This window comes from Homarus americanus, unplaced genomic scaffold (assembly GCF_018991925.1).
Source record: "Homarus americanus isolate GMGI-L3 unplaced genomic scaffold, GMGI_Hamer_2.0 scaffold41027, whole genome shotgun sequence".
Lineage (NCBI taxonomy): Eukaryota > Metazoa > Arthropoda > Malacostraca > Decapoda > Nephropidae > Homarus > Homarus americanus.
Window position 1 is genome coordinate 5,506,161 of NW_024745073.1, and position 22,921 is coordinate 5,529,081.

The 22,921-nt window shown below is 40.6% G+C and overlaps 1 protein-coding gene across 1 annotated transcript; it reads left to right on the plus strand.

Moving 5' to 3' along the window:
- The first annotated feature begins 1,920 nt into the window (after nt 1-1,920).
- LOC121878359 (tubulin alpha-1A chain) lies at nt 1,921-15,483 on the plus strand. Its single transcript, XM_042384546.1, has 7 exons — nt 1,921-1,978; nt 11,575-11,797; nt 12,564-12,865; nt 13,320-13,519; nt 13,739-13,913; nt 14,046-14,198; nt 14,563-15,483. The coding sequence occupies exons 1-7, from the start codon at nt 1,976-1,978 to the stop codon at nt 14,860-14,862; spliced, it is 1,356 nt and encodes a 451-aa protein (XP_042240480.1). The 5' UTR covers nt 1,921-1,975; the 3' UTR covers nt 14,863-15,483.
- Nucleotides 15,484-22,921: the final 7,438 nt, after the last annotated feature.

A 22,921-nucleotide genomic window follows, 5' to 3' on the forward strand; every position in this document is an offset into this window, starting at 1 on the left:
TTGAATGTGACACTGTCAAAGACTTCAGGCCACCTGACTTATTGTATCTTGAACTATGTAATTACTTCATTGAATGAGGTGTGCTTGAGGACTTTCGTGCTGTTTATCCCAAATTTGCTAGCCCACACTGATTAGTCTTCAATTAGAATATGACTCTAATGTATGTGATCCACTGACCTATATATACTGCTAATGAATATGATGTATGTCCTTCTTTGTGTATGAACCTCTGTCCTGCATGGCAGTGAACAGTGGCATTACCCACATGAATCTGACCTATACAGAGTGTCAATGAATATGATGCATTCTCTGTGTACGAACCTCTGTCCTGTATGGCAGCAAAGATTGACATTACCCACATGAATCTTACCGACGTATATGTATGTATGTGTGTATGTGTGCATATGTGTATATATATGTACATGTATATGTGTATGTATATATGTATATGTATGTATATGTGTATGTGTGTGTGTGTACATATATGTATATGTACTGTCAATGAATATGATGCATCTCTTTGTGTACGAACCTCTGTCCTGCATGGCAGTGAACAGTGACATTACCCATATGAATCTGACCTCTATACATTTATAGCTGTTAATGAATATGATGTATTTCTTTGTGTATGAACCTCTGTCCTGCGTGGCAGTGGGAAGTGATACCACCCTCAGTGTCAAGACCTGACTGAATTACTCAGAATAGGCAAACTGTACTACAAGCTCTGCCAATAAATTTGTTAAACTAAAAACCGTCCTCTCATTCGTCCGTCCGTCCTTACTTATGAATGCCAGTCTTTAATCTCGTCTTGTACGTCAGTCCGTTCGACTATCCGTATGTCCATAAGCATTGTCGCCCGTGCCTCACAAGCGATTTAGCAGGTATACGCAAAAAAATTATCTGGTGTGGACCACTTAGCTTTATTAAATCTCCAGATCTCCCTAAATTACATGATTAACGCAGGTGTTATAACCGGCGAATTTTTCACCAAAGTCAAATTAATAACTGATAAATCTCCGTTTCGCCCGAATTTAACCCCAGAATAAGTTTTAATTAACAGATCAATATGCCAGTCTGTGGTGAATAACTGATATTTAGATAATTCTACCGATTAACAGATACTTTACATTGGAAAATTGCTGTAGTCTTTAGTCAATCAAATTATTTTTATAGGGAAAGTAAGGCTATAAAACTAGCACTAACAAATAAAAATCATAGATTGGAGGCGTGGTAGGGATCACTGTAGTTTGTTTTATTGGGAGGTGGGACGGGTTGATGCGTTTTTTTGGGGGTGTGGGGGCAAGCGTGGCGGTCACCATGACAACAGGCAGCTCGACGGGACGCGTCCACCCTGACAACAAACGGAATTTAAGGATAACTTTAAGCAGTTTATGCATTAATTGCAAAATCAAGTTATTCTATATATGTAGATGTGCAATTAACGGAGGATAAGCCTTGTAGCTTCATGTCAAGTTAGCATAGGTAATATTTGAAATATACACTGTGACTGTCAATAGGAAATAAGAAATGTTTACTCAACATTGGAATACAGTTTATTGTAAAATAATTCGAATGCTTTAACTGAATTTCTTTGAGTAAATTGTATGTATTCTAATATAATTACAGATTTAAAGTAACTTCAAGTTGTGTTAATTCCTAGCCATGAATACTGTCTGCGTGACATTAACAGGAGCATGAAATAACATTGCTTGATCAATAATACCGGTGAGGTCATCGCTGCATAGCGTGATTGGCTGCTTCCTGTCAGACAATTTAATGTGATTGGTTGTTTTGAAAAGAAGAAACGTTATGATTGGCTGGGTTATGTCCGCAACGTGTTCTGATTCGCGGAACGAACGGTAAGCCCGCCCCCTCCCCCTGTACGTGGAGGCGGATATATAAACGGTGGCGCAGCTGAAATGTCAATCTCACTCGTGTTCCGTCGTTACACTGTGTGAGGCTTCAGTCAGCAAAAATGGTAAGGGTTGCTAATTTAACTGTAGTGTGTGGTCTTTGGTAGTACCGATACTTTCTTAGTGAGTTACTCTCTTGAAAGAAGTCCCCAGTCAAAGACTGATCAATCGTGTAATAGCATTTTAACAGCGAACATTCTTAGGATACAGTCTGGTGTCTTGGACGTGTGAAGCCTCATTGCTGCTTAATTTTTTTTAAGATGTCTTGACTTGAAATGTCTAGGTACTTCCGAGATTAGGTATCAACAATGCCATCTCTGTGTCATATACTGTACTATACACAGGTTTTATTTGTCTACAGTGAAACGAAAGTAATATGACAGCAGTCGCTCGTCGGAAAGATATTGATTTACTTACGTGTTTTTAAATGTTACTCCTCCGTAATACTAGTTTAGAAACTCGCTGTTTAAGTTATTTGGTTAAGGTTCAGGTTTTTTATTTTGATGTTCGTTATTTGGTTAGGTTTTAGAGAGAAACGCAAGAAGTAAGTGTAAGGCCAACTCGTTTTAGTTTACACGAAACTTCAAGATTATTGATTTTAGTGTATTCATAAACAAGCAAGATACTTCTAATAACGTTAAATGTGCAATCGAATAATTGTGCGACCAATGTGTAGAGCGAAGGTATATCGTCACGAAATAGCTAACCAAAATCTTTATGCTGTACAGGTTAGGTTACTTGGGGGGCGAGCAAAGTGCACGGTGAACCAAGTAGAAGGAAAGTGACATTATTTCAGTGTTGGGAAATAATGAGTGAGAGCATTAAGATGAGCAAGGATTTTTAATTGTTGCATTATTGCATACGCTCAGCAGTGTTGTAAAAAAACCCGTAGCTAATGGTACGGACAAATCCTTGTCCCGCGATGGCCGAGAGATTGATCTCGTCCTGTTATCTCTTGCTCGAGGTTAGGTTTCTTAAGATCATTATTTTTTTCTGCCATTGTGAGGCCTGTCGCGATTTGTCTGTACGATTGGTCTTTGCTGTATAATTAGATATTTGAATTTGCGAAGAAAAATTCATGAATCAAGAAAGATGAACATAAGTTTACAAACCCGAAAATAATGCCTCTAAAATGGGATAATATTAAAATTAAAGAGGAGGTACTAGAGATAATGATGCGTTTAGCTAGGTCGGTCAATTTATAGTAGTGCATTGTTCATTCTATGGGTATAAGAAATGTGTAAAGAAAAAAAATTACCGAAAACCAGCCAAACCTAAACTAATCAGGGGGGGGGGGGCTGATTAGGTTAAGTTAGAACGGTGCACTCGTGTAAAGAGACAGTTAGGACACTAATCGTACGCCCAGTATCATTGTGCTAGTTTGGGGATATGTGTAAATTATTAATTCGACAAATCTGTCAAGAAGATTGCATGCCGCTAAGACGATTTCTTCTAGACTAGCCAGACGTCCCGCTTTAGGCATGACACTCCTGCTTTTGAGCACGCTGTCCTCCGTCCTGCGCCACCTCAAGCAGGGCGTTAATTTGTCCTTCTCTTTTGGGCCTGTCTAAAAAGAATTATATAAATTACCTTACGTATACTAAAACAGTGGGAACTGAAGGCCACCTTGGTGAGTAGGCTACTTCCTTTAGTTTGTGAAGTAAGTTAATTTGGTTAGCATACAGTATGTTCCAGCAGGAGTAAAAATGTATATTCCTTTCTTTCAGCTCTTTATTTACACTGTATGAATGCATGTATCATGTATGTAACATATACGGTGCGTTTAAAAAAATTAAATTTTAGAAAACCACAATAGCCTTCATTAACATTATAGTGATATTTGACAAATCAACACTTCTAATTATATTTTGTATATTTAAACAACTTTTTATATTTCAACTCATCTTTAAACATGTTTAATTTAGGTTAAAATTAAGTGTCGTAAAAATTTCACAAATTTCCTTTTTTTTTTCTTTTTTTTTTTTGGAAATGGCCACCCTACTCACACGGACGGCGACCGTTATTATGGAAGTGCCGCGCCTAGTGGGTAGGCTGGTTTAAAAAAAGTGTTTATAGCTCACCCTGTATTAGGATGAATTAATTATAGAAATATAATGCTAATTATATTATGAATAATTTATTTTAAACATTAGTTGAGTACATAATCAATTCTATTACGAATAATAAACTGCAGTAATAATAAAATAATACAATGTTATTTCTGTCAATGATGTACTACGGGGTATTTGTAAAATTCACCCAAGCTAAGACGTTCTTCATCCATCTTGCAGTATTTCTCTCGGGGTTGAGGTGGAGCTGCACCTAAACAAGTTCGTTGTAACACTGATTTTCTGCTTGTTCCTTCTGAGTGCTAAAATCAGTTCATATATACACATTAAGATGGGGCTTGCCATCCCTCCATTATTTTGTTAGTTCTGGAGTTATACTCCTTCCACATGGACCATTGAGCCATGTTTCCTTGTAGTATGTCACAGTTACTAGACTGAATAGGTCCTGCTGAATTTCTTGTAATATTACAACACCCTTGTCAATGCCGGGGATTACATTCCACGAGACGATTCCCGGATAGACAATCTTTTTCCACTGAGTTCAAGTAACTTGACAACAGGTCACGTGAATATTAAGCTTGTCAACCTGGCTTACGAATTGGATCTACAAATACCGCGCCCGGCTGCGGTCTCCTTTGATGATGTCAGGTAGCACATTCCTCGATTTATGCTGAATCGACTTAAGTAAACCATACATATTTGCCTAACGTATCAACCCGTAGTATTGTTAATGCGGTAAGCCAGGATCTTTGTGTAAATATTGCATTCCTGATATACTTCCGCCCTTAAATCTATGCTGGTAAGAATAAAACTACCAGTGATTCTACAGCAGTTGTGTACAGAATTCCATGTTACCTACAAGGCCAGAATACCCACAAAGCTGTAGCCTTGGTCCCTCGAATTTGGTCTTTAATTTGTATTTCTTAAGCTTAAGTCTGTTCGCAACTCCATAAGATGGTAAATATCTTGTTTGTTATGACTGCTATTATATACAAGATTAAATTCCCCCTTTTTATTCATATAATATATGGTAGTACGTATACAGGCCCATCCCTCTTGTTAGCCTTAGACTCCTCACAACCTTAATTCAGCTAAATTTGACCGGGGGGTATAAACGCCGCATAGTGAATGCCATTTACTCTTGTATTCTGAAACCTCTGTCAGCTGTCTTCCAGACATTGCTCCGGTTGCTGTTAGTGCTTCCTCGACCACCTCGAGTTGACTCTTCCACCAGCTGATATCGATTGGCTGAGTGACACCCTTAAAACCTGGCCGCAAAAATAATGGATAGAGAGCGGCAACATTCTATTTGTTCCGTGCATGAATTTCAGAAGGAATTAATTTTGTAGAATGGTAGTTTTGACGGGAAAATGGAGGGGGTTGGTGGATGACTAGACAAGATGCGTACGGATTAACGGAAAGTATAATGCATTAGGTTTGGGAGATAGGAAGGGGAGTGTGGTGGGGGAATGGGGGTAGTGCAGTGAGAAGAGACAGGGATAATGGCAGTGCAGTGGGGTGAGGAAGGGTGTTGGTATTCTGGTGGGGAGGAGGAGGATTGACAGGTGCGGAGGGTGAGGGGCAGGCGCATGGGACAGAATGCGTCTTATTGATCCACCCCCCACCCCTCCTGGTGACCACACCCTCATGACCACGCCTCAGTCTTCCCCCTCCCCCCGCGTTACACACATACTGTACATTCATGTGACTGAGTCCTACTATATATATACAGTATATATATATATATATAGTAATTGATAAGTAAGGATATCAAATCTAAACCTTAATGTTGTTAATGAGCCCCAACTTTAATGATATGGTCAGGGGTCCATTTTACCGGTCGCTGTTGCCCGTTGGGTTTAATGTAGACATGGCTGCCACGACGACACGATAAGGAATCCTCGCGGGGTGAGGGGAATTGACGTTCCGAATCCTGACCTGAGTGTTTATGTGGAAGTGGTTTAGGGTGGATACCTGAACACCTATCCAACTCCCAGTTTCTTAGCAGCGCTTGTACACTTCGTTTCACCATTCCCACATTCCTTGTCCCTCCTCACAGTTCACACACCCCCTTCCCAGTAGAGAGTAGACTACTCTTAGAAACCTTTCTCGTTTCGTTATTTGATCACCTACATTGTCCTTTGAATAATATTTTAAATGATTTGGATATTGTTTATTTCTCGCAACCTTTCTGATGTTGATATATTAACATAAGAAAATAAGGAGCCTGCAATAGGCCGGTTAGCCTGTGCATGACAGCTCCTGTCCAGTTACTACCACTCATCCATGAATCTATCTAGCCTCCTTTAAAAACTTCCCAGCGTTCCAGCACTTATTACAAAGTTGCTAAGCTTGTTCCACTCGTCTACCACCCTATTTGTGAACCAGTTTCTTCCTATCTCCCTCCTAAACCTAAACTTATCCAACTTAAATCCGTTGCTACCAGTCCTATCCTGCTCGAATATTATATGAACTTTATCTATATCCTTTATTGATTCCTTTCACCCACTTAAATACTTCTATCATATATCCCCGGACTCTTCGTCTTTCTAGGGAATGCAAGTTTAGTTTCTTTAATCTATCCTGATGTGGAAGGTTTCTAAGTCCCGGAATCATTTTTGTCATTCTTCGCTGCACCGACTCCAGTGAATTGATATCCATTATATAATAAGGGTACCACAACTGAACAGCATAATCGAGGTGCGGCCTGACTAGCAACAAAATAATGTTGCAATATGACCTCCGCACTCTTATTACTTAACTGCTGTGTTCATTCCCGCAAATGTCCATCTAACTTTGTTTATTCTTATCTGAAAGACCATTGAATTTATCTTCAAAAAAAATCGCAGATGGAATTTTGTTCCCTTGATAATATTGATAAGATTCTGTTGTGGGAGAAATTGTCTGGTTGGATTTGTCCTTGCACGCTTACTCCCTTTCCCTGGTCCCATTCTTCCTCCTCTGCACCCCCCAAGGCATTATATAAGTGAGAACGGGTGACACCCAACCTGTCAAGCTTACCTGCTTACTGCGACTATCTCTCTGTGACACATGGTGACTGTGACCCTAACAACAACCAAGGGGGGGGGGTGTACATGAGGATTAAGAAGGAGGGGTTGAGAAGCTGAAAGAAGGAGGGGGGAGACTTAAGAGACGTTACAAGTAAGGCGTTGAAGGTGATAGTGAGAAAGGAAGTGCATTAGTTGACAATGAAATATGAACATCATTTGAAGTACATCTTATTGTAATACAAAGCCAATGAAACGAGTGAAGTACAGTAGGTACATATATCGTATTTTTGAGGGAGGTATAATGGAGACATACATTCCCTTCACCATCCTGCTGGGACAGGACAAGTGTTATATAGCGTATTATCCTCCCGGGCATACCTATTACATTCCTTCCCTGACGGTTCTCCAAAATCTATACAAAGTCTTTAAGCGTGACTCCCGACTGTGAGGTGTGTAGACAACGTGGCGCCCACCTCCATCAACGCCACCCCCAACCTTGCCCACACCTTCCCCTCACCTCTCGTCCCACCTACCTGATACTCGACGGTGACTCGCTGTCCAGGCCAGGTGGTTTTCATTACCTCCCCCTTCCCCTCCCAAGCAATGACTCTCTACTCTTGATATATACATGTACACTCAAAATATTCGCACACGTGTACGTAGAGATTCACTCGACGATTGAAGCATTGCCATGTGTTCACACTGAAATCTTACACAAAAAAATCGCGCGCCCACGCACACAAAGGACATACCTAAGCAGATTCACACTGAAAATCTACTTATTATCGTACATAGGCCCAGGTACTTATTGTACACGCACACCCTAAACGTGCTCTTGTTTTGTGGATATTGCAGCGCGTCTTGCGTAGTATGATGTAGTCATTTTTTCTTCATAATCTTCGTTGCCAGTTAATTATTTTGTGTATTTCTGTTATTCCCTTTTCGTCATATTCTATTCGTATCCGTCCATCTCACTTCACAATTCATTTACTGTCACTTTTAATACTGCATATCAAGGGATACACGCTCATCAATGAAGTGATAGGGAGAGTGATGTAAGACAAGTGTAGAAAGACAGGGAAAAGGCTAGAATAAAACCTATAATTTACGTTTCTCCCTTGTGTATGTACAGTACCTGTGTCCACTTTGCGATTACCACTAAGATTACCAGTACATTAACTTCGCGCTGTGAGATGTGTGACGATACGGTCTACACCACAGCAAGGTTCAGGCTTAGAGACTTGCACTGCGACTACATAATACCTTTCCGCTTGTCACGCGCTCTTCATCCGTACTTTCTATACCCTGACTCTCACCGTCAGAAGTTCCTCATGCGTCTCGTGCCAGCATTAAAATGTTTAGCTCGTCAAGAGTATACACCTAATCGGCGGTGTGGTGGGGAAGCCGCATCAGGCACCCTGCGAAAGGTGTTCCTAGTCCAGTCTACCTTACGTTGGCCTCTAGGTAGGTGTGTTGCGTATATTTTTGTAGACGTTTTGGCCTGACTCGTGTTGTGCTCCTCTCTCTGGAGCCTGTAACACCAGGGGGGGGAGTTATTGACTTCTGTGTGACAGCCGGAGTTAATGAAGGTGTGGAATCGATATCGACACAGTCATCTATTTACAGATTAACCCTTGTATTGACTCAGACACGCTCTTCCGGCGAGCCACGCTCGAGCTTGATTTGTTTACCTCCAGGTTACCATGGTGACGACTTGGCGCACTAGTTTGTCCAAGAGCGTGACATTCCTTGCATTTTTGTTTGGAGATTCGTTTTAGCAATTGAAGAGTTTATTTGTATTATCCATGGATCGTTGGAAATTTGACATTTCATAAATATTATAAGGCTTTTTTTTTTTTTTTTTAAGTCGCCATTGGTGTTTTAACTTATTTCCGTTGATAATTGGGCGAGTTCAAATTTTATTGTAAGTAATGTGGATAATACTGCAAATGTGTCAAAAGTTTTGTGGGCATTGCTCTATAGAATCGTAGGAATTACTTGGTCAAGGTTAAAACCGACAAGGAAAAATAAACATTGCTCGGCTTGGGTCAGTACTTGTTGAAAGACTACAATCACTGCATACTCAAAAATAATCTTATTGAAATCCGCTGGAGGCACTCCTTGGCCGTTGATTGTTAAGTAGTTTAAAAGATATATGTTTTGGGAATTCATCCAACCTAATGAAGACACGGCACCAGTCAGCCTCCCAACTGCCGCACTTTCCCACGCCAATTGTCTCATGGCAGGTCCATTCACTCCTTCCATGGAAGCTTGTTCACATGAAAATGGGACAACACACAACTCATTATTTTGGGGTTAGGTTAGGAACTGTTTATATTCCCCTTTACCAAGAAGTTTATTAACCCTGCTCCTGTGGTGCCATCATTAATTTTCTCCCTCTCCAGTGTGTTAGTTGCTGGGTAAGCTTGCTTTTTCCATCCTGCCTTGGTAGTCACCTTAACCCTCACATGCACAGTCAGGGAAGAGGCAGTCCCTCTTAAAAATAAGCTCCCGTGATGAATCCAAAGTGTAACGCGTATACTGTATTGTGAATGTATTAGTTATTCCATTTTCGATATATTTTATTTCATTATCAAAATTATCTTATGTGAGAATCTCGTTACCGATTTAAGTTCTTTTGTTTTGTATGTAGTAGGCAACTATGAAACAGGGAGGTACTACCGCCTGTGAAGAGGATAGCATAATGTGTTGTCTAATGATGACCCTGCTACCATTGGCATCTTAAAAATTGTGACTCGGTTCCAAGTTGCTGCTCTAACTTTCTACCTCATTTACACAATTGTAGGGTTTCTCTTATTTTGACAACACAACATACGTATATATCGTTTCTCACTATTGATTTTGTTATAATTATTGTTTTTATATATGGTCCTTTATTATTTCAGGTTTATATATTTTCATTTAATATTTTTATTTATTATTATTATTATTATATGTATATTTTCGCCCCCCAGGTCGTGATGTGGGTCATTGACCTGTTCCCTGTGGGATCCCGTAAAAAAAAAAATACAATATATTGGTTGAGACATTTCACCAGGACGAGATCCCTAATCGTATGAATGCAGTTGTACTGCATATTCTCGAGTTTAACAATAGGTTAAACAAAACCAGCATTTGATGATCTTGGAGATCTGTTTAAAATGGGGATGCAATTTTATTCGAGGTAAAGATTGCTGAAATGCAGTGTTTGGTAAGTACTATTGCTTATGCCAGAATATTGACATATTGGGAGTTATAACTGACAGGGCTGTCCAGCTAACCTTGCCTTGTACATATTCTCACTATTAAGATCCTTATGAACTTGGTATTACTTCCCCTACCTTCAGAAAAATCCTGGCTGATTTGCTGACCTCAGCAGGATCTTTGAATGTGTAAACACAGTAAAAAGGCATCACGTTATTTAAGAAACCATGACACCACGGACAAGGATAGTGGAATATGGGTGTAAGATAATTAATGAAATGGTGTTGATATTATGCCTGTTCTAGACGTAACTAATATGGCCGTACCGTAGGTAAAACTGGCCATACAGGCACGCTTACCAACTCTCCCGGCACATCAGGTGATTTATGGATCATTACGGAAGTCAACCTTGCGCGATATATATATATATATATATATATATATATATATATATATATATATATATATATATATATATATATATCATATATATATATATCATGTGATTAAATTTGATAAAATCACTCTGGGAAAAGGGAAACAATGTGATTTTATCAATATATATAAATCGCCAGTCAGGCGGTTAAAGGATATTCAGACTCTTGTTGGACACAAACATTATAGTTCTGTCAAACCTGTTAAATACAATTCATTTAGTATTTCAAATAAATCATGCATGGAACTCCTACATAAATGTTTAATCCAATATATATTTACATAACAATCATGGCTATGTAATTAGTCTAATCTTAACACTTACAATGTGTACCATTTTGCCATATTTCTATATTGTCACACTGATAAATGATGCAATGGACACAGTCTACCTTGTACACAATAAGTACTAGTTAAACTTACGTGTTGAAAGCCTAGAGAGAAGCCAGGTAGGTGTTGACTCTAAGATATGGGTAGCTATACTGAAATGCCCACCCTATAGCCTGGCCCATTGGCTGGTCAGCTATGGCTGAGTCAGGTGATTATAATTATACATAAACAAACTCCCCACACGCTCCAACCTTTCTGGGCCTCTCATCTCCACCATCTTCGTACTTCTACATACTGCATACGGGCAGGCACACCCAATAAACATGACATGACTTACAGCCTAACATAATGTTTGTTTATGTGTTTGCTGCTTGCGGTAACAATATATATATATATATATATATATATATATATATATATATAGAGAGAGAGAGAGAGAGAGAGAGAGAGAGAGAGAGAGAGAGAGTTTATTTATTTTTTATTTTTTCTGTGTACATACCTTCCCACACCAGTCAGGGAGGCCTACTTTTATCTCACCTTATTTGTTGTTTGCTTTCTTCTCCGGTTTCCTACCACCCAGCAGAGTACCTGAAATAATTTCTCTCCTTCCAGCGTGAGTGTATCAGTGTGCACATTGGTCAGGCTGGCGTTCAGATTGGCAATGCTTGCTGGGAGCTGTATTGTCTGGAACATGGCATCCAGCCGGATGGCTCCATGCCTTCCGACAAGGCCATTGGAGGCGGTGACGATTCGTTCAACACCTTCTTCAGTGAGACTGGTGCCGGCAAGCACGTCCCGAGGGCAGTCTTCGTCGACCTTGAACCTACTGTAGTTGGTAAGTTACGTCGACAAGCGCGCTTGTGCATTATGCAGAAGACCCGACAGCCGCACCCTTGTCCACTACATGGATGTCCCCACAACAACAATTCCGTGACGCCTGCTGGGCCACCACTCCACGACCCCCTGACGAAGACACGATGATCCTCCCCACACTGGCCAGATATTATGTAAATAATATTGATGTGTTGAAGGAATATCCTTCCTCCCTTAGGCTTTAGTAAGCCCCTTTATAATGTTTATATATATTTGACACTTGCCAGATGCTTCTGGTGTTATTGTACTGGTATACTTAGTGACAGCCCTAGGATCCCGGTTCCTCTATCAAGGAATAAAATATTGAAATTGAAAAAAAAATGTTGAAGTCGACAAGTATAACCACCACCCAATAAACCCAGCTGGATTAATTAAAAATTCACTGAAACTATTTTGTAGTAATACTGTACCTACATGAATTTTTTCCATTCCCCATCTAATTTTGTTGATCTTGTTTCAAACCCTTTAGCAATTACTGTAGTTTCATTCTACTGCCTTGAGTTTTCCCCACAACATATCACCCCTTTTCCACGTCTCTTTTTAAGATGTCAAAGTAAATACGACCAATATTATCAGAGGATGTATTGGACATATTAGAATTAACTTAATGATATAATTTTCAGTAAAACCCGTAGATTAGACTGAAGTTTACGACATTACAGATTGGCTTAATTCCAGTTTAATTAAATTATATTAATGGTTTTGTTGATGGTGAATTTATATCACAGATGAAGTGCGGACTGGCACCTACCGACAGCTGTTCCACCCAGAGCAGCTCATTACAGGCAAGGAGGATGCTGCCAATAACTATGCCCGTGGACACTACACCATTGGTAAGGAGATCGTCGACCTGGTGCTGGACCGTATCAGAAAGCTTGCCGACCAGTGCACAGGGCTCCAGGGTTTCCTCATCTTCCACTCATTTGGTGGTGGCACTGGTTCAGGCTTCACGTCTCTCCTCATGGAGCGACTTTCTGTTGACTACGGCAAGAAGAGCAAACTCGAGTTCTCCATCTACCCTGCCCCACAGGTAAGGCCTGCTCAAATCTTACCCACCAGTTATAACAAATTGTTTCCCTATTCTGTATAAATTAATAAATCAAGACAAATAGCTACAGTATTTGTAATACCGTACCATACTATACAGTGCATGCTCACTCACTGGAAATCTAACCATTAAGGGCAGAGATTTCTCTCATCTCAATGAAATCCTCTGACGTTGGCCAGAATAAAATACCCTAGTGCAACCCTGCCCTCTAAAGGGTTAACCGAGATGGATTTTTACCCTTTGGGGAGCAGGGGTTTCTCTTGGTTCAATAAAATCGTCTGGCGTTAGCCAGTATAAAATACTGTACATAAGTGCAACACTGCCCTATAAAGTGTTAAACTAGATTATAATTTATCTCGCTTCAAATGTTGAATGTACAGTATAGCATTAAGTTGAAGTCTGTTAAAGTTATATGACTATTGTGTGTCTGGTGCAGGTGTCTACAGCTGTAGTTGAGCCCTACAATTCTATCCTGACAACCCACACCACTCTTGAACATTCCGACTGCGCCTTCATGGTTGACAACGAAGCCATCTACGACATTTGCCGCAGGAACTTGGACATCGAACGACCCACCTACACTAATCTAAACAGACTCATTGGCCAGATTGTTTCCTCTATCACTGCTTCCCTTAGGTAAGTTGCACAATAAAATAGGAAAGAAGGGGTCTGCTTCTGTAGATAATTAAATTTCAGAGACCACTTGCCTCTCAATTCACCTAATTTTAATGAGATCAGGCAAAATGTTGCTGTACGACACAATTCGGCATACAGTATTAAAGTTTAAGTGGTACATCCATTTACATTCATATCATATCCTCATGCCTCTGACTAACTCGTCTATATCCTTGGCAGGTTTGATGGTGCCCTTAATGTTGACCTGACAGAGTTCCAGACCAATCTGGTGCCATACCCACGTATTCACTTCCCTCTGGCCACTTATGCCCCTGTGATATCTGCCGAGAAGGCCTACCATGAACAGTTGTCCGTGGCAGAGATAACCAATGCCTGTTTCGAACCTGCCAACCAGGTCAGCTAAATAAAAAAAGCAGAACTTTTTTGTTAATACTATATTCTATTATCATTTATATTTAGTACTGATGCATTGCCATGAATGATTTGATTATATCTTATTACCGTATTATGTAATGTGTACGAGCAGATGGTGAAGTGTGATCCCCGTCACGGGAAGTACATGGCTTGCTGCATGTTGTACCGAGGTGATGTGGTGCCCAAGGACGTCAATGCTGCCATCGCATCCATCAAGACAAAGAGGACCATCCAGTTCGTTGATTGGTGCCCCACGGGTTTCAAGGTGAGGGATAGCAGTGAATGGTGTTCGTTAGGACAAGATGTAATGTATGTCTGTACAGTATATGTGCCGTGATAGCTAAATCTCATGGTGCGTGGATGTGTATTAACAATATTTGCACATTTGTCTGGTATTCAAAATTGGTACAGTACAGTACAACAAATTTAATAAATTAAGGATGCAGTAAATAAATCTTGAAAATTATATGGTCAGTAATGCAATTAAACAATTTTAAGTACAGTACAGTAAATATAACTACCATAGATAATTCCTGTGTTTTATATAGCATAGCCTCAACCCAGATCAAAATGCATTCCGAGGGACTATTGCACTACTGTTGTAAATAATTTAATCATTTTTGTGTCAGGTGGGAATCAACTACCAGCCTCCAACGGTGGTTCCTGGTGCTGACCTGGCCAAGGTGTCCCGTGCTGTGTGTATGTTGTCCAACACCACTGCCATTGCTGAGGCCTGGGCGCGCCTTGACCACAAGTTTGACTTGATGTATGCTAAGCGTGCCTTTGTCCACTGGTATGTGGGTGAAGGTATGGAGGAGGGAGAGTTCTCAGAAGCCCGTGAGGATCTGGCTGCTCTTGAGAAGGACTATGAGGAAGTGGGTGTTGACTCCACCGAAGCTGAAGATGAGGAAGGTGGCGAAGAATATTAGGACAGAATAAATGAAGAAGAAAAGTGAGAAGACTGCCAGACGCAAGTGCCTAAAGCTATGGGGGCAAGGAGGAAGAGGGTAGTAGATGGCTCCAACAAGCTCTTGGCCCAAAGATTAGATTAAGTTAACAAAGTTATACAGATTGAATGTAATACTGTAATGAAAAGGTACCCTAGTTGACTGGGAGGGTTTGGGGTTTCTTAATCATCCTGTACATCCCTGTTTAATCATTGAGATACATGTACATTTCATTTAATATGGCGGCACAAGAAGTTGAAATTTCATTAAAAGGTAATTTACTTAAGTTTTTTTTTCCGTCTCTTAAATGAGCCAAAGTTTGTCAAGGAAAGTAGCTTATCATACATATTACATCATGTTATGTAATTCCCATAAACAAGTTTTATTTTTTTTAGAAATTTTCTTTTATAAGGAATAATACTCTGGGTGGCTTTTGAAAACAGCATTTATACAGTAGTTACAACACCGTCTAGTCAGGTAGAGGTGAGACCTACCTACCTCCCATGCTCACTCTACCACTGGAATTCTCAATCAGAAAGACAATCGTTGACTTGTAATTCTTACTCATATTGGCCATCCAATAAACAGTAACAGATCAAAAAATTTGTTTCTCTCCTACACTCCTAGGTTTTGTTAACCAAGGTCCTGTGAATGTTAGTAGACTTTTTTATTTACATAAATGATTTTTATACCTACTAAGCCAAGAGTCGAGTATAACATGTAGGGTTTGCTATTTTTGTGGGTTGCGCCTCGTATATCAAAAGCTCCGCCAAAGCACCTGGACCATCCCAGTTATGATCCTCTTGAATCGCTCATTTCATCCAGTGAATTGTGTTTTTAAGTAAATGTGTCATATGACTCAAACTAAAATCAAAACCATTATGTTAAGTGTAAATAGGTTAATTATGATCATAAGGACTTATTGTGAGTAGCAAGGTGGACAGTACTGTACAGTATTTGTACCCGTGTTCTGAACTTGCTAACTCCCTCAACTGCCCAAGGTTGCACATCATGTGGGCCCAAGTACTAAAAGCAGCAATCTAATTAATAGAAATGAACCCCAATCCTAAATGATTAGCTTGAGACTTTTTAAGAGTTGGGACCTGCTGCACAGAAACCTAAATGACGGGTGGTAAGATTTTGTGGGTATAGAGCTCAGGGAGGTTGTAGCGACAGTTAAAAGGGCATTTTGGGTGTACAGTACTGTATAGTACAGCATATGTACAAAGTATATGTAATACATAGTAATTGAAAATTAGAAAAGTTTTTTTATCAAAGTTTTTTGGAGGAAGTAGAATAGTAGAGCATATATTTATTTAGCAAATGGCCTCCCACTAGAGGTGACCATGCCAAGATGCCCGCCCCACAAGGGGTCACAGCTCAAAGTTGAAGAAGCCACTGTAATAGCCCGTCTCATAGGCAGAAATATTTATATACCGTAAATGGGTTAATAACATTAGACATATACTCTATCACCCTCTGTAACTTTCCACAAGCTATGAGGTAGCATGTTCAAAGCACGTGATGAGGTGTGCCCACGGGAAGTCGCGTCTCTTGGTGCTGAGTTAAGCATTAAGTAGCCGGCTCTCTGGTCACTTATTGCGGGCAGTAGTTTAATATCCTTGACTAGAGGAAGACGTTATTGAGAGCCATCGTGGATGGTTCCGTCTTCCCTCTAGGGAGGACGTCGGAATTATTTCCGTTCTCCCTCGACGGGTATTACATGCACTCTTACTCAATCCCTCACCCCAACAGAACGTATTTTAGAAGAGCTATTTAATTTTAACATAGCCGTCCTCATTTAACACTCATAGCTACAGTGATTAAGTTACGGTGATACTCCTTTTTAAACGTGTACATAGAACCTTTTATAATAAACAGAAAAGGAACACATTGGATTTCAGTACAGAAGGTCCAATAATCTTTGATCTATATGTTAGTATGTCTAAAATATAAGGTAACGTGCTTCTCAAGTGATTGTTACATGTGGTGACAACCCAGGAAGGTTATTATATATATGGCAGTTTCACAAGTAACTGTTATACACTCTAACAGTCACCTCAACAGATACACAGTTGGTAAAGGTAGAGATATTATGTTCAACCCCATTACTGTGTTATACTACTGCTACCTAAGAAGAAAACGTTATACTACAAGTCCAGAAAACTGAGGGCAAACATTTTCGGAACGAGAATTGTGAACTTTTGCAACAACATGCCAGAGAGTGTTGTGATGGTACCGAGTGTGAGTTCTTTCAATGCCAGATTTACCAACAATGGAGTATGTTCAGATACATTCAGGAACCAGTGCATGTCCAGTACTTGCCAACAGTGCGTAACAGAAAATAAGGAGTCTGCAATAGGCCGGTTGGCCTGTGCATGGCAGCTCCTGTCGATAGTTACTACCACTCTCTATCAACCATGAATCTATCCAGTCTCCTTTTGAAACTTTCCAGCGTTCCAGCACTAACTACATAGTTGCTAAGCTTGTTCCACTCGTCCACCACCCTATTTGTGAACCAGTTCCTTCCTATCTCCCTCCTAAACCTAAACTTATCCAACTTAAATCCGTTGCTTCGAGTCCTATCCTGCTCGGATATTATAAGAACTTTATCTATATCCCCTTTATTGATTCCTTTTACCCACTTAAATACTTCTATCATATCTCCCCGCACTCTTCGTCTTTCTGGGGAATGCAAGTCTAGTTTCTTTAACCCATCCTGATATGGAAGGTGTCTAAGTCCCGGAATCATTTTTGTCATTCTTCGCTGCACCGACTCTAGTGAATTGATATCCATTCTATAATAAGGGTGTAATGATCGTGATGACGGCTAACCTGAAAACCTTAAGGATTCATATTACGCTCAAACGTCCACAAAACCTTATGAGTCCCCCAGTGGAAACGTCCCCCGTTTTCTCTGTTTCCCCGTCTTTGTATGTGGGAACTTTGAATATAATCCACGGATTTAGTAGCAGACGCTGTATGTTGGGACCTGTTGCCATCCAACCCTTTGTAATCAATTTAATTTTGCTTTGATAGCTGAGTCAGAGCATTGTTAGTGAAGATAATAGTAGGGAATGAAAATGAGTTCATAGTCTCAGTTTCAACGTCAGAGTGTACAGTAAATTAATTCATCGGAATAGAAGTAGGTGGACTCCCTGCTCTGTTTTGAGTGAGGGCCCCGCGGGCATTTCTACCGTTAGTGAGTGCCCGTCCCTTCATCCATACAGGTATGCCATTCCACTCTGTGTTGTAATTCGCCCTTCTTTAAGTGATTTGACCAAATTAATAGTTGATTGTGCAAGTGTTACAGTAACGTAGTTGATATGCTCTGAGTGAAGTCATATTTACGTCTTTAACGTCCCCTGAAACGTGAGGTTGTTGTCACTGTTAGTGAGTGCCCATCCCTTCATCCATACAAGTCCCCTGACGCTGCCCCGTTTGTCTCCCGATCCCATTGTAATTCTTGAATCGCTCTACCATCCAACAACGGCCTCGGATGTATTAGATGTCCAGCCGGGATCATATATGAGAAGATGGCACCGATGCGGCCTGATTAATGTGCCCCACGGCTTCGTTGGGCCAGACCCCAGACCCGCCATGTGTCTGGCTACCCCACAATAACAACAGCCCCAGTGCTCTACCCTGGGTTACTCCTTGGAAGTATATGTCCACAGAGAGTGTTGTAACATGTATGTTAGGGATAATTAGTTGGAAATAATTATCCCATGTTGGGTAGTGGACCCCTGCATATACTAGTGTCATTGTTTACGTATATGTTGAATAATCTACAATGAGTGCCATGTAATGTACCACCAGTAATGTTGTGAGTAAGAGTAAAGAAGAAGGTACTGAGTTTGCACTAAGCCCAGGAGGTGAGCCTGGTAATTATATGATTAATACAATATCTTTCCCCCATTGATTGCATATTAATAAACTTGTTTTTAGAATACTCTAGGTGTATTCATTTCTCCCACAGTATTTTACCTTTATTTCCATCCAAGTGACCTGATACCAAAATTACCATACTCACGTGCCTAGACCCTCGACCATGTTACCAAAAGAATGCCCATGCTACCAAAAGAATGTCCATGCTACCAAAGAATAGGTGACGGAACTGAGTAAGAGTAAGAACTAAGAGAAGTAAGTAAGATGAGGGAGGTGTAGAAACAGAGAGGGAACCCGCCCCCTCACATTGGTGGCAAGACCAAGAATCCGCCCCCTCACAAGGGCACCAGAACTGAACCGCATAATCGAAGTGCGGCCTGACTAGCGCAAGATATAGTTGCAATAAGACCTCTGCACTCTTATTATTTGCACTTCTAGATATAAAACCCAATACTCTATTTGCCTTATTTCGAACATTAACGCACTGTTTTCTAGGCCGCAGGTCCGGTGCACTGCGCATCATTGTCATTCCTAAAAACCCCATTTAATTCATATTACGCTATATAACATTCAAATCCACCGCGCTTGTAGAACCTCAGAAAACGGGAAACATTGATAAAGGATAACTCACCTACTCAATGCTACTAGACCATGTGTTGTATTGTACCCAGGTACAGTTATATAATGTTAATTGTATGTATTCATAGCATTAAGGAGAATTCAGGGTATCCATAAGATGATTGGGAAAGTCCAGTTGAGCCGGGCTAGTGTACTGTAGGACTAAGTGTGGATCAGGGTTTGAAGGTCATACTATTTACGTCTGTGAACGTGTAGCGAACATAACTTCCACAGATATCATATGAAAATACATGAGAACAATGATCTGGAAAAAGGATAAAGGCATCACAACTATGTGAAGTGTTGGAAGTGATCTAGAAACTATGCTTCAAAAAGAATATCTTGTATACCCACGCCATGAAAATACGACGCTAGGCTTTGTTTGGGTTGGCGCCTAGGCCGCCTCGGGTGTGCCGCGTTGATATTATAACCCAATGAATTTACCCACGAACTAGCAAACCAAGACCTTACCTTAGTGTGTAATTTAGGATTAAAATATGTGTTTATACGGCATGAGTGGCAATATACCGAAAAGTGTTCAGGTGAGAACCGTAAGAAATAAAAGTAAAAATTAAAGATTGGAAACTGTAGGCCTACGAGGTGATGAGCGGCAGGGCACTGCCCTCAGTACCCTCCGTTCTACCGTCACCTCAGGTCAGTGTCCTATCGAGCTATATCCCGCCCTATCATTAAGGCTTGTATAGAAGTTATTACAGTTTAAAGCTTTGCCTGATGTATAAGTGTAATAGTAATGTGTTAGGGGGTGTGATAACCACCCGTCAGGCATTATTTAACAGTACCCTCCGTTCTACCGTCACCTCAGGTTCCATGCGGTCGGAGTGCCTTGCTGCCCGGCAGCCATTATCCCTATGAGCGTCCCAACAGGTGGTGACTACTCCCAGCTATGCCACTCCACTGTGAACCTGTGGATTTCCAGCACACCACTCCAAATGAGTAAAACAAATAAGGAGACCATGAGAAACTCTGCGGTCGTCACTTGGAGCGACCTATAATACCAGGCATAGAAATAGTACTGGTATGTCTCTGGGTGAAGCCCTCGTCTTTACCCACCGAGGGCGGTGTGCGAACGAGGTGCCTGTTGTGTATACATAAAAGTTACAAGGAGTCCCATACCTGCAGGGGTGGAGTGTAACATGTGTGTTGAGATGGTACTACTATGTATGATAACCGACGGTGCTATATTCCATACAGGTGGAGCAGTCTGATGTGTTAAGGGATAGTGTAAGAAGGAATGACTGAGGTAAGGAGGTCACAGATTGTTATGCAATAAGTATGTGGATGACACGCCATTAATGTAAGACGTCTGGTGCCCATCTGGGTAACCAACATTTTCGTTGTTCTTCCGAAGAAGACCAATTCATTTGTATGTTTTTTACCAGTATGCTTTATAAGGAATAAATTAATTAAGACATGTTATGGTTTCACCCTTCTTGCCCCTTATCGATCTGGTCAATGGAAAACCTAACCCAATGCCTAGTCCACTCTGCACGCTACCTAACGAGCTACATGCTGTCCAGAGGGGGTCTGGTGGCAGCGACCCTTAGAAGTTAAGACCAGAGTTAAGTATTCCCCCTTAGTATTAGTGACCCCCAGTCTGGCAGTATACCGGGCTTACAAGTACCCCTAGGTCTCTTTCACAAGTCGACCTCTCTAGGTTGATGTTGTTAAAGCTGTATACATTGACAGTATTTTTTCTTCCAGTATTAAGTACGCTGCACTTGCTGGTGTTGAATTTAATTTGCCATTTTTCAGACCACCCCTGCAGTTTATTTAGATCCTCCTGTAATGCATTTGCATCCTGCCCTGAATTAATCTGCCGCCCTATTTTGGTGTCATCTGCAAACTTGCTTATGTCACTGCTGATCCCAGTATCTAGATCGTTTATGTAGATTATGAACAAGAGTGGGCCTAGTACTGACCCCTGGGGAACCTCACTGGTTACACGGCCCCACTCAGATTTAACACCATCTACGCTGACCCTCTGCGTTTTATTGGTGAGCCATGATTTTATCCAATTTAAAACTTTCCCCTCTATACCATGAGCCTTAATTTTTCTCAGAAGCCTCTGATGCGGTACTCTGTCAAATGCTTTGCTAAAATCTCAGTAAATAACATCGTAATTTTCGTCATTATCTACTACCTCAAAGACTTTCCTAAAAAACGTCAGCAGATTTGTTAGACAAGAGTTTCCCTTTGTAAGCCCATGTTGAGAGTCGTAGATTAATTTGCTTTTCTCTAAATGCGATCTGATGCTATCTGCTATAATTGATTCAAGAAATTTCCCCACTACTGACGTCAAACTGATCGGCCGGTAGTTTGACGCTGATGCTCTGTCTCCCTTTTTGAATATGGGTACTACATTTGCCTGTTTCCACAAGTCTGGCACAACTCCCGTGTCTAATGATTTTGTAAATAAATTTACAAAGGGTCCGCTAATCTGTTCCCTACACTCTTTCAAGACTCGAGGGAAAATTTCATCCCGCGCTGGGGATTTTGTCTTCTTTAGTTTATTTATCCTCTTAAGAACATCCTCTTTTCTGATAGTGATATTCTTTAATTTCTCTTCTTCCTTCCCCCTAAATATCAGTTCCACCTCTGGAATTTCCTCTCGAATTTCTTCTGTGAAAACTGATAAGAAGTAGTTGTTCAATGCTTTGCTTATTTCTTCACTGCCATTTATCACTTCTCCCCTCCCTGACTTTAAAGGCCCAACTTTGTCCTTGACTTTTGTTCTATATACCTGGAAAAATCCCTTGGGATTCGCCTTGGATTCTCTTGCTATTTTGACTTCATGGTCTCTCTTTGCTTTCCTTACATTTTTCTTAACATTCCTAGATAGTTCATTATACCTATTTCTGAGCTGCTCCTCCCCTTAAGTGGGTGAAAGGAATCAATAAAGGAGATATAGATAAAGTTCTTATAATTTCCGAGCAGGATAGGACTCGGAGCAACGGATTTAAGTTGGATAAGTTTAGGTTTAGGAGGGAGATAGGAAGGAACTGGTTCACAAATTGGGTGGTGGACGAGTGGAACAAGCTTAGCAACTTTGTAGTAAGTGCTGGAAAGTTTTAAAAGGAGGCTAGATAGATTCATGGACGATAGAGAGTGGTAGTAAGCGACAGGAGCTGCCATGCACAGGCCAACTAGCCTATTGCAGACTCCTTATTTTCTTATGTTCTTATGTAACTCCCCACAAGACAGTTGCATGACGTCACCAAACCTGCCTGAAAGATTGGAAGAACAAAGTGAAGCTAAAAAAAATAAGAGGCTGAAATGCCGTCAGAATTACACTGATCCCCAATCTTACTATATGTATTTGATTAATATAAGTTAACAGACAGTTTAGTACTTTAAATCATTAAAAAAATTATCCTAATTTTGTTTCCGCAATTATGCCGAGTGAACGTATCCAAAACGTCTGGTAGGATGTCAACAACTTGGGGTCTACTGTCATTAGAAGCACAATATATCATAGGTGGTGCATCTCAGTTTACTGGAGTCAATAAACTAATAT

Excerpts from the sequence above, each read along its gene's own strand:
- LOC121878359 (XM_042384546.1), top strand. Across the intron at positions 11,798-12,563 it reads CCTTGAACCTACTGTAGTTG|ATGAAGTGCGGACTGGCACC; the intron begins GTAAGTTACGTC and ends TTTATATCACAG. Across the intron at positions 13,914-14,045 it reads GTTTCGAACCTGCCAACCAG|ATGGTGAAGTGTGATCCCCG; the intron begins GTCAGCTAAATA and ends GTGTACGAGCAG.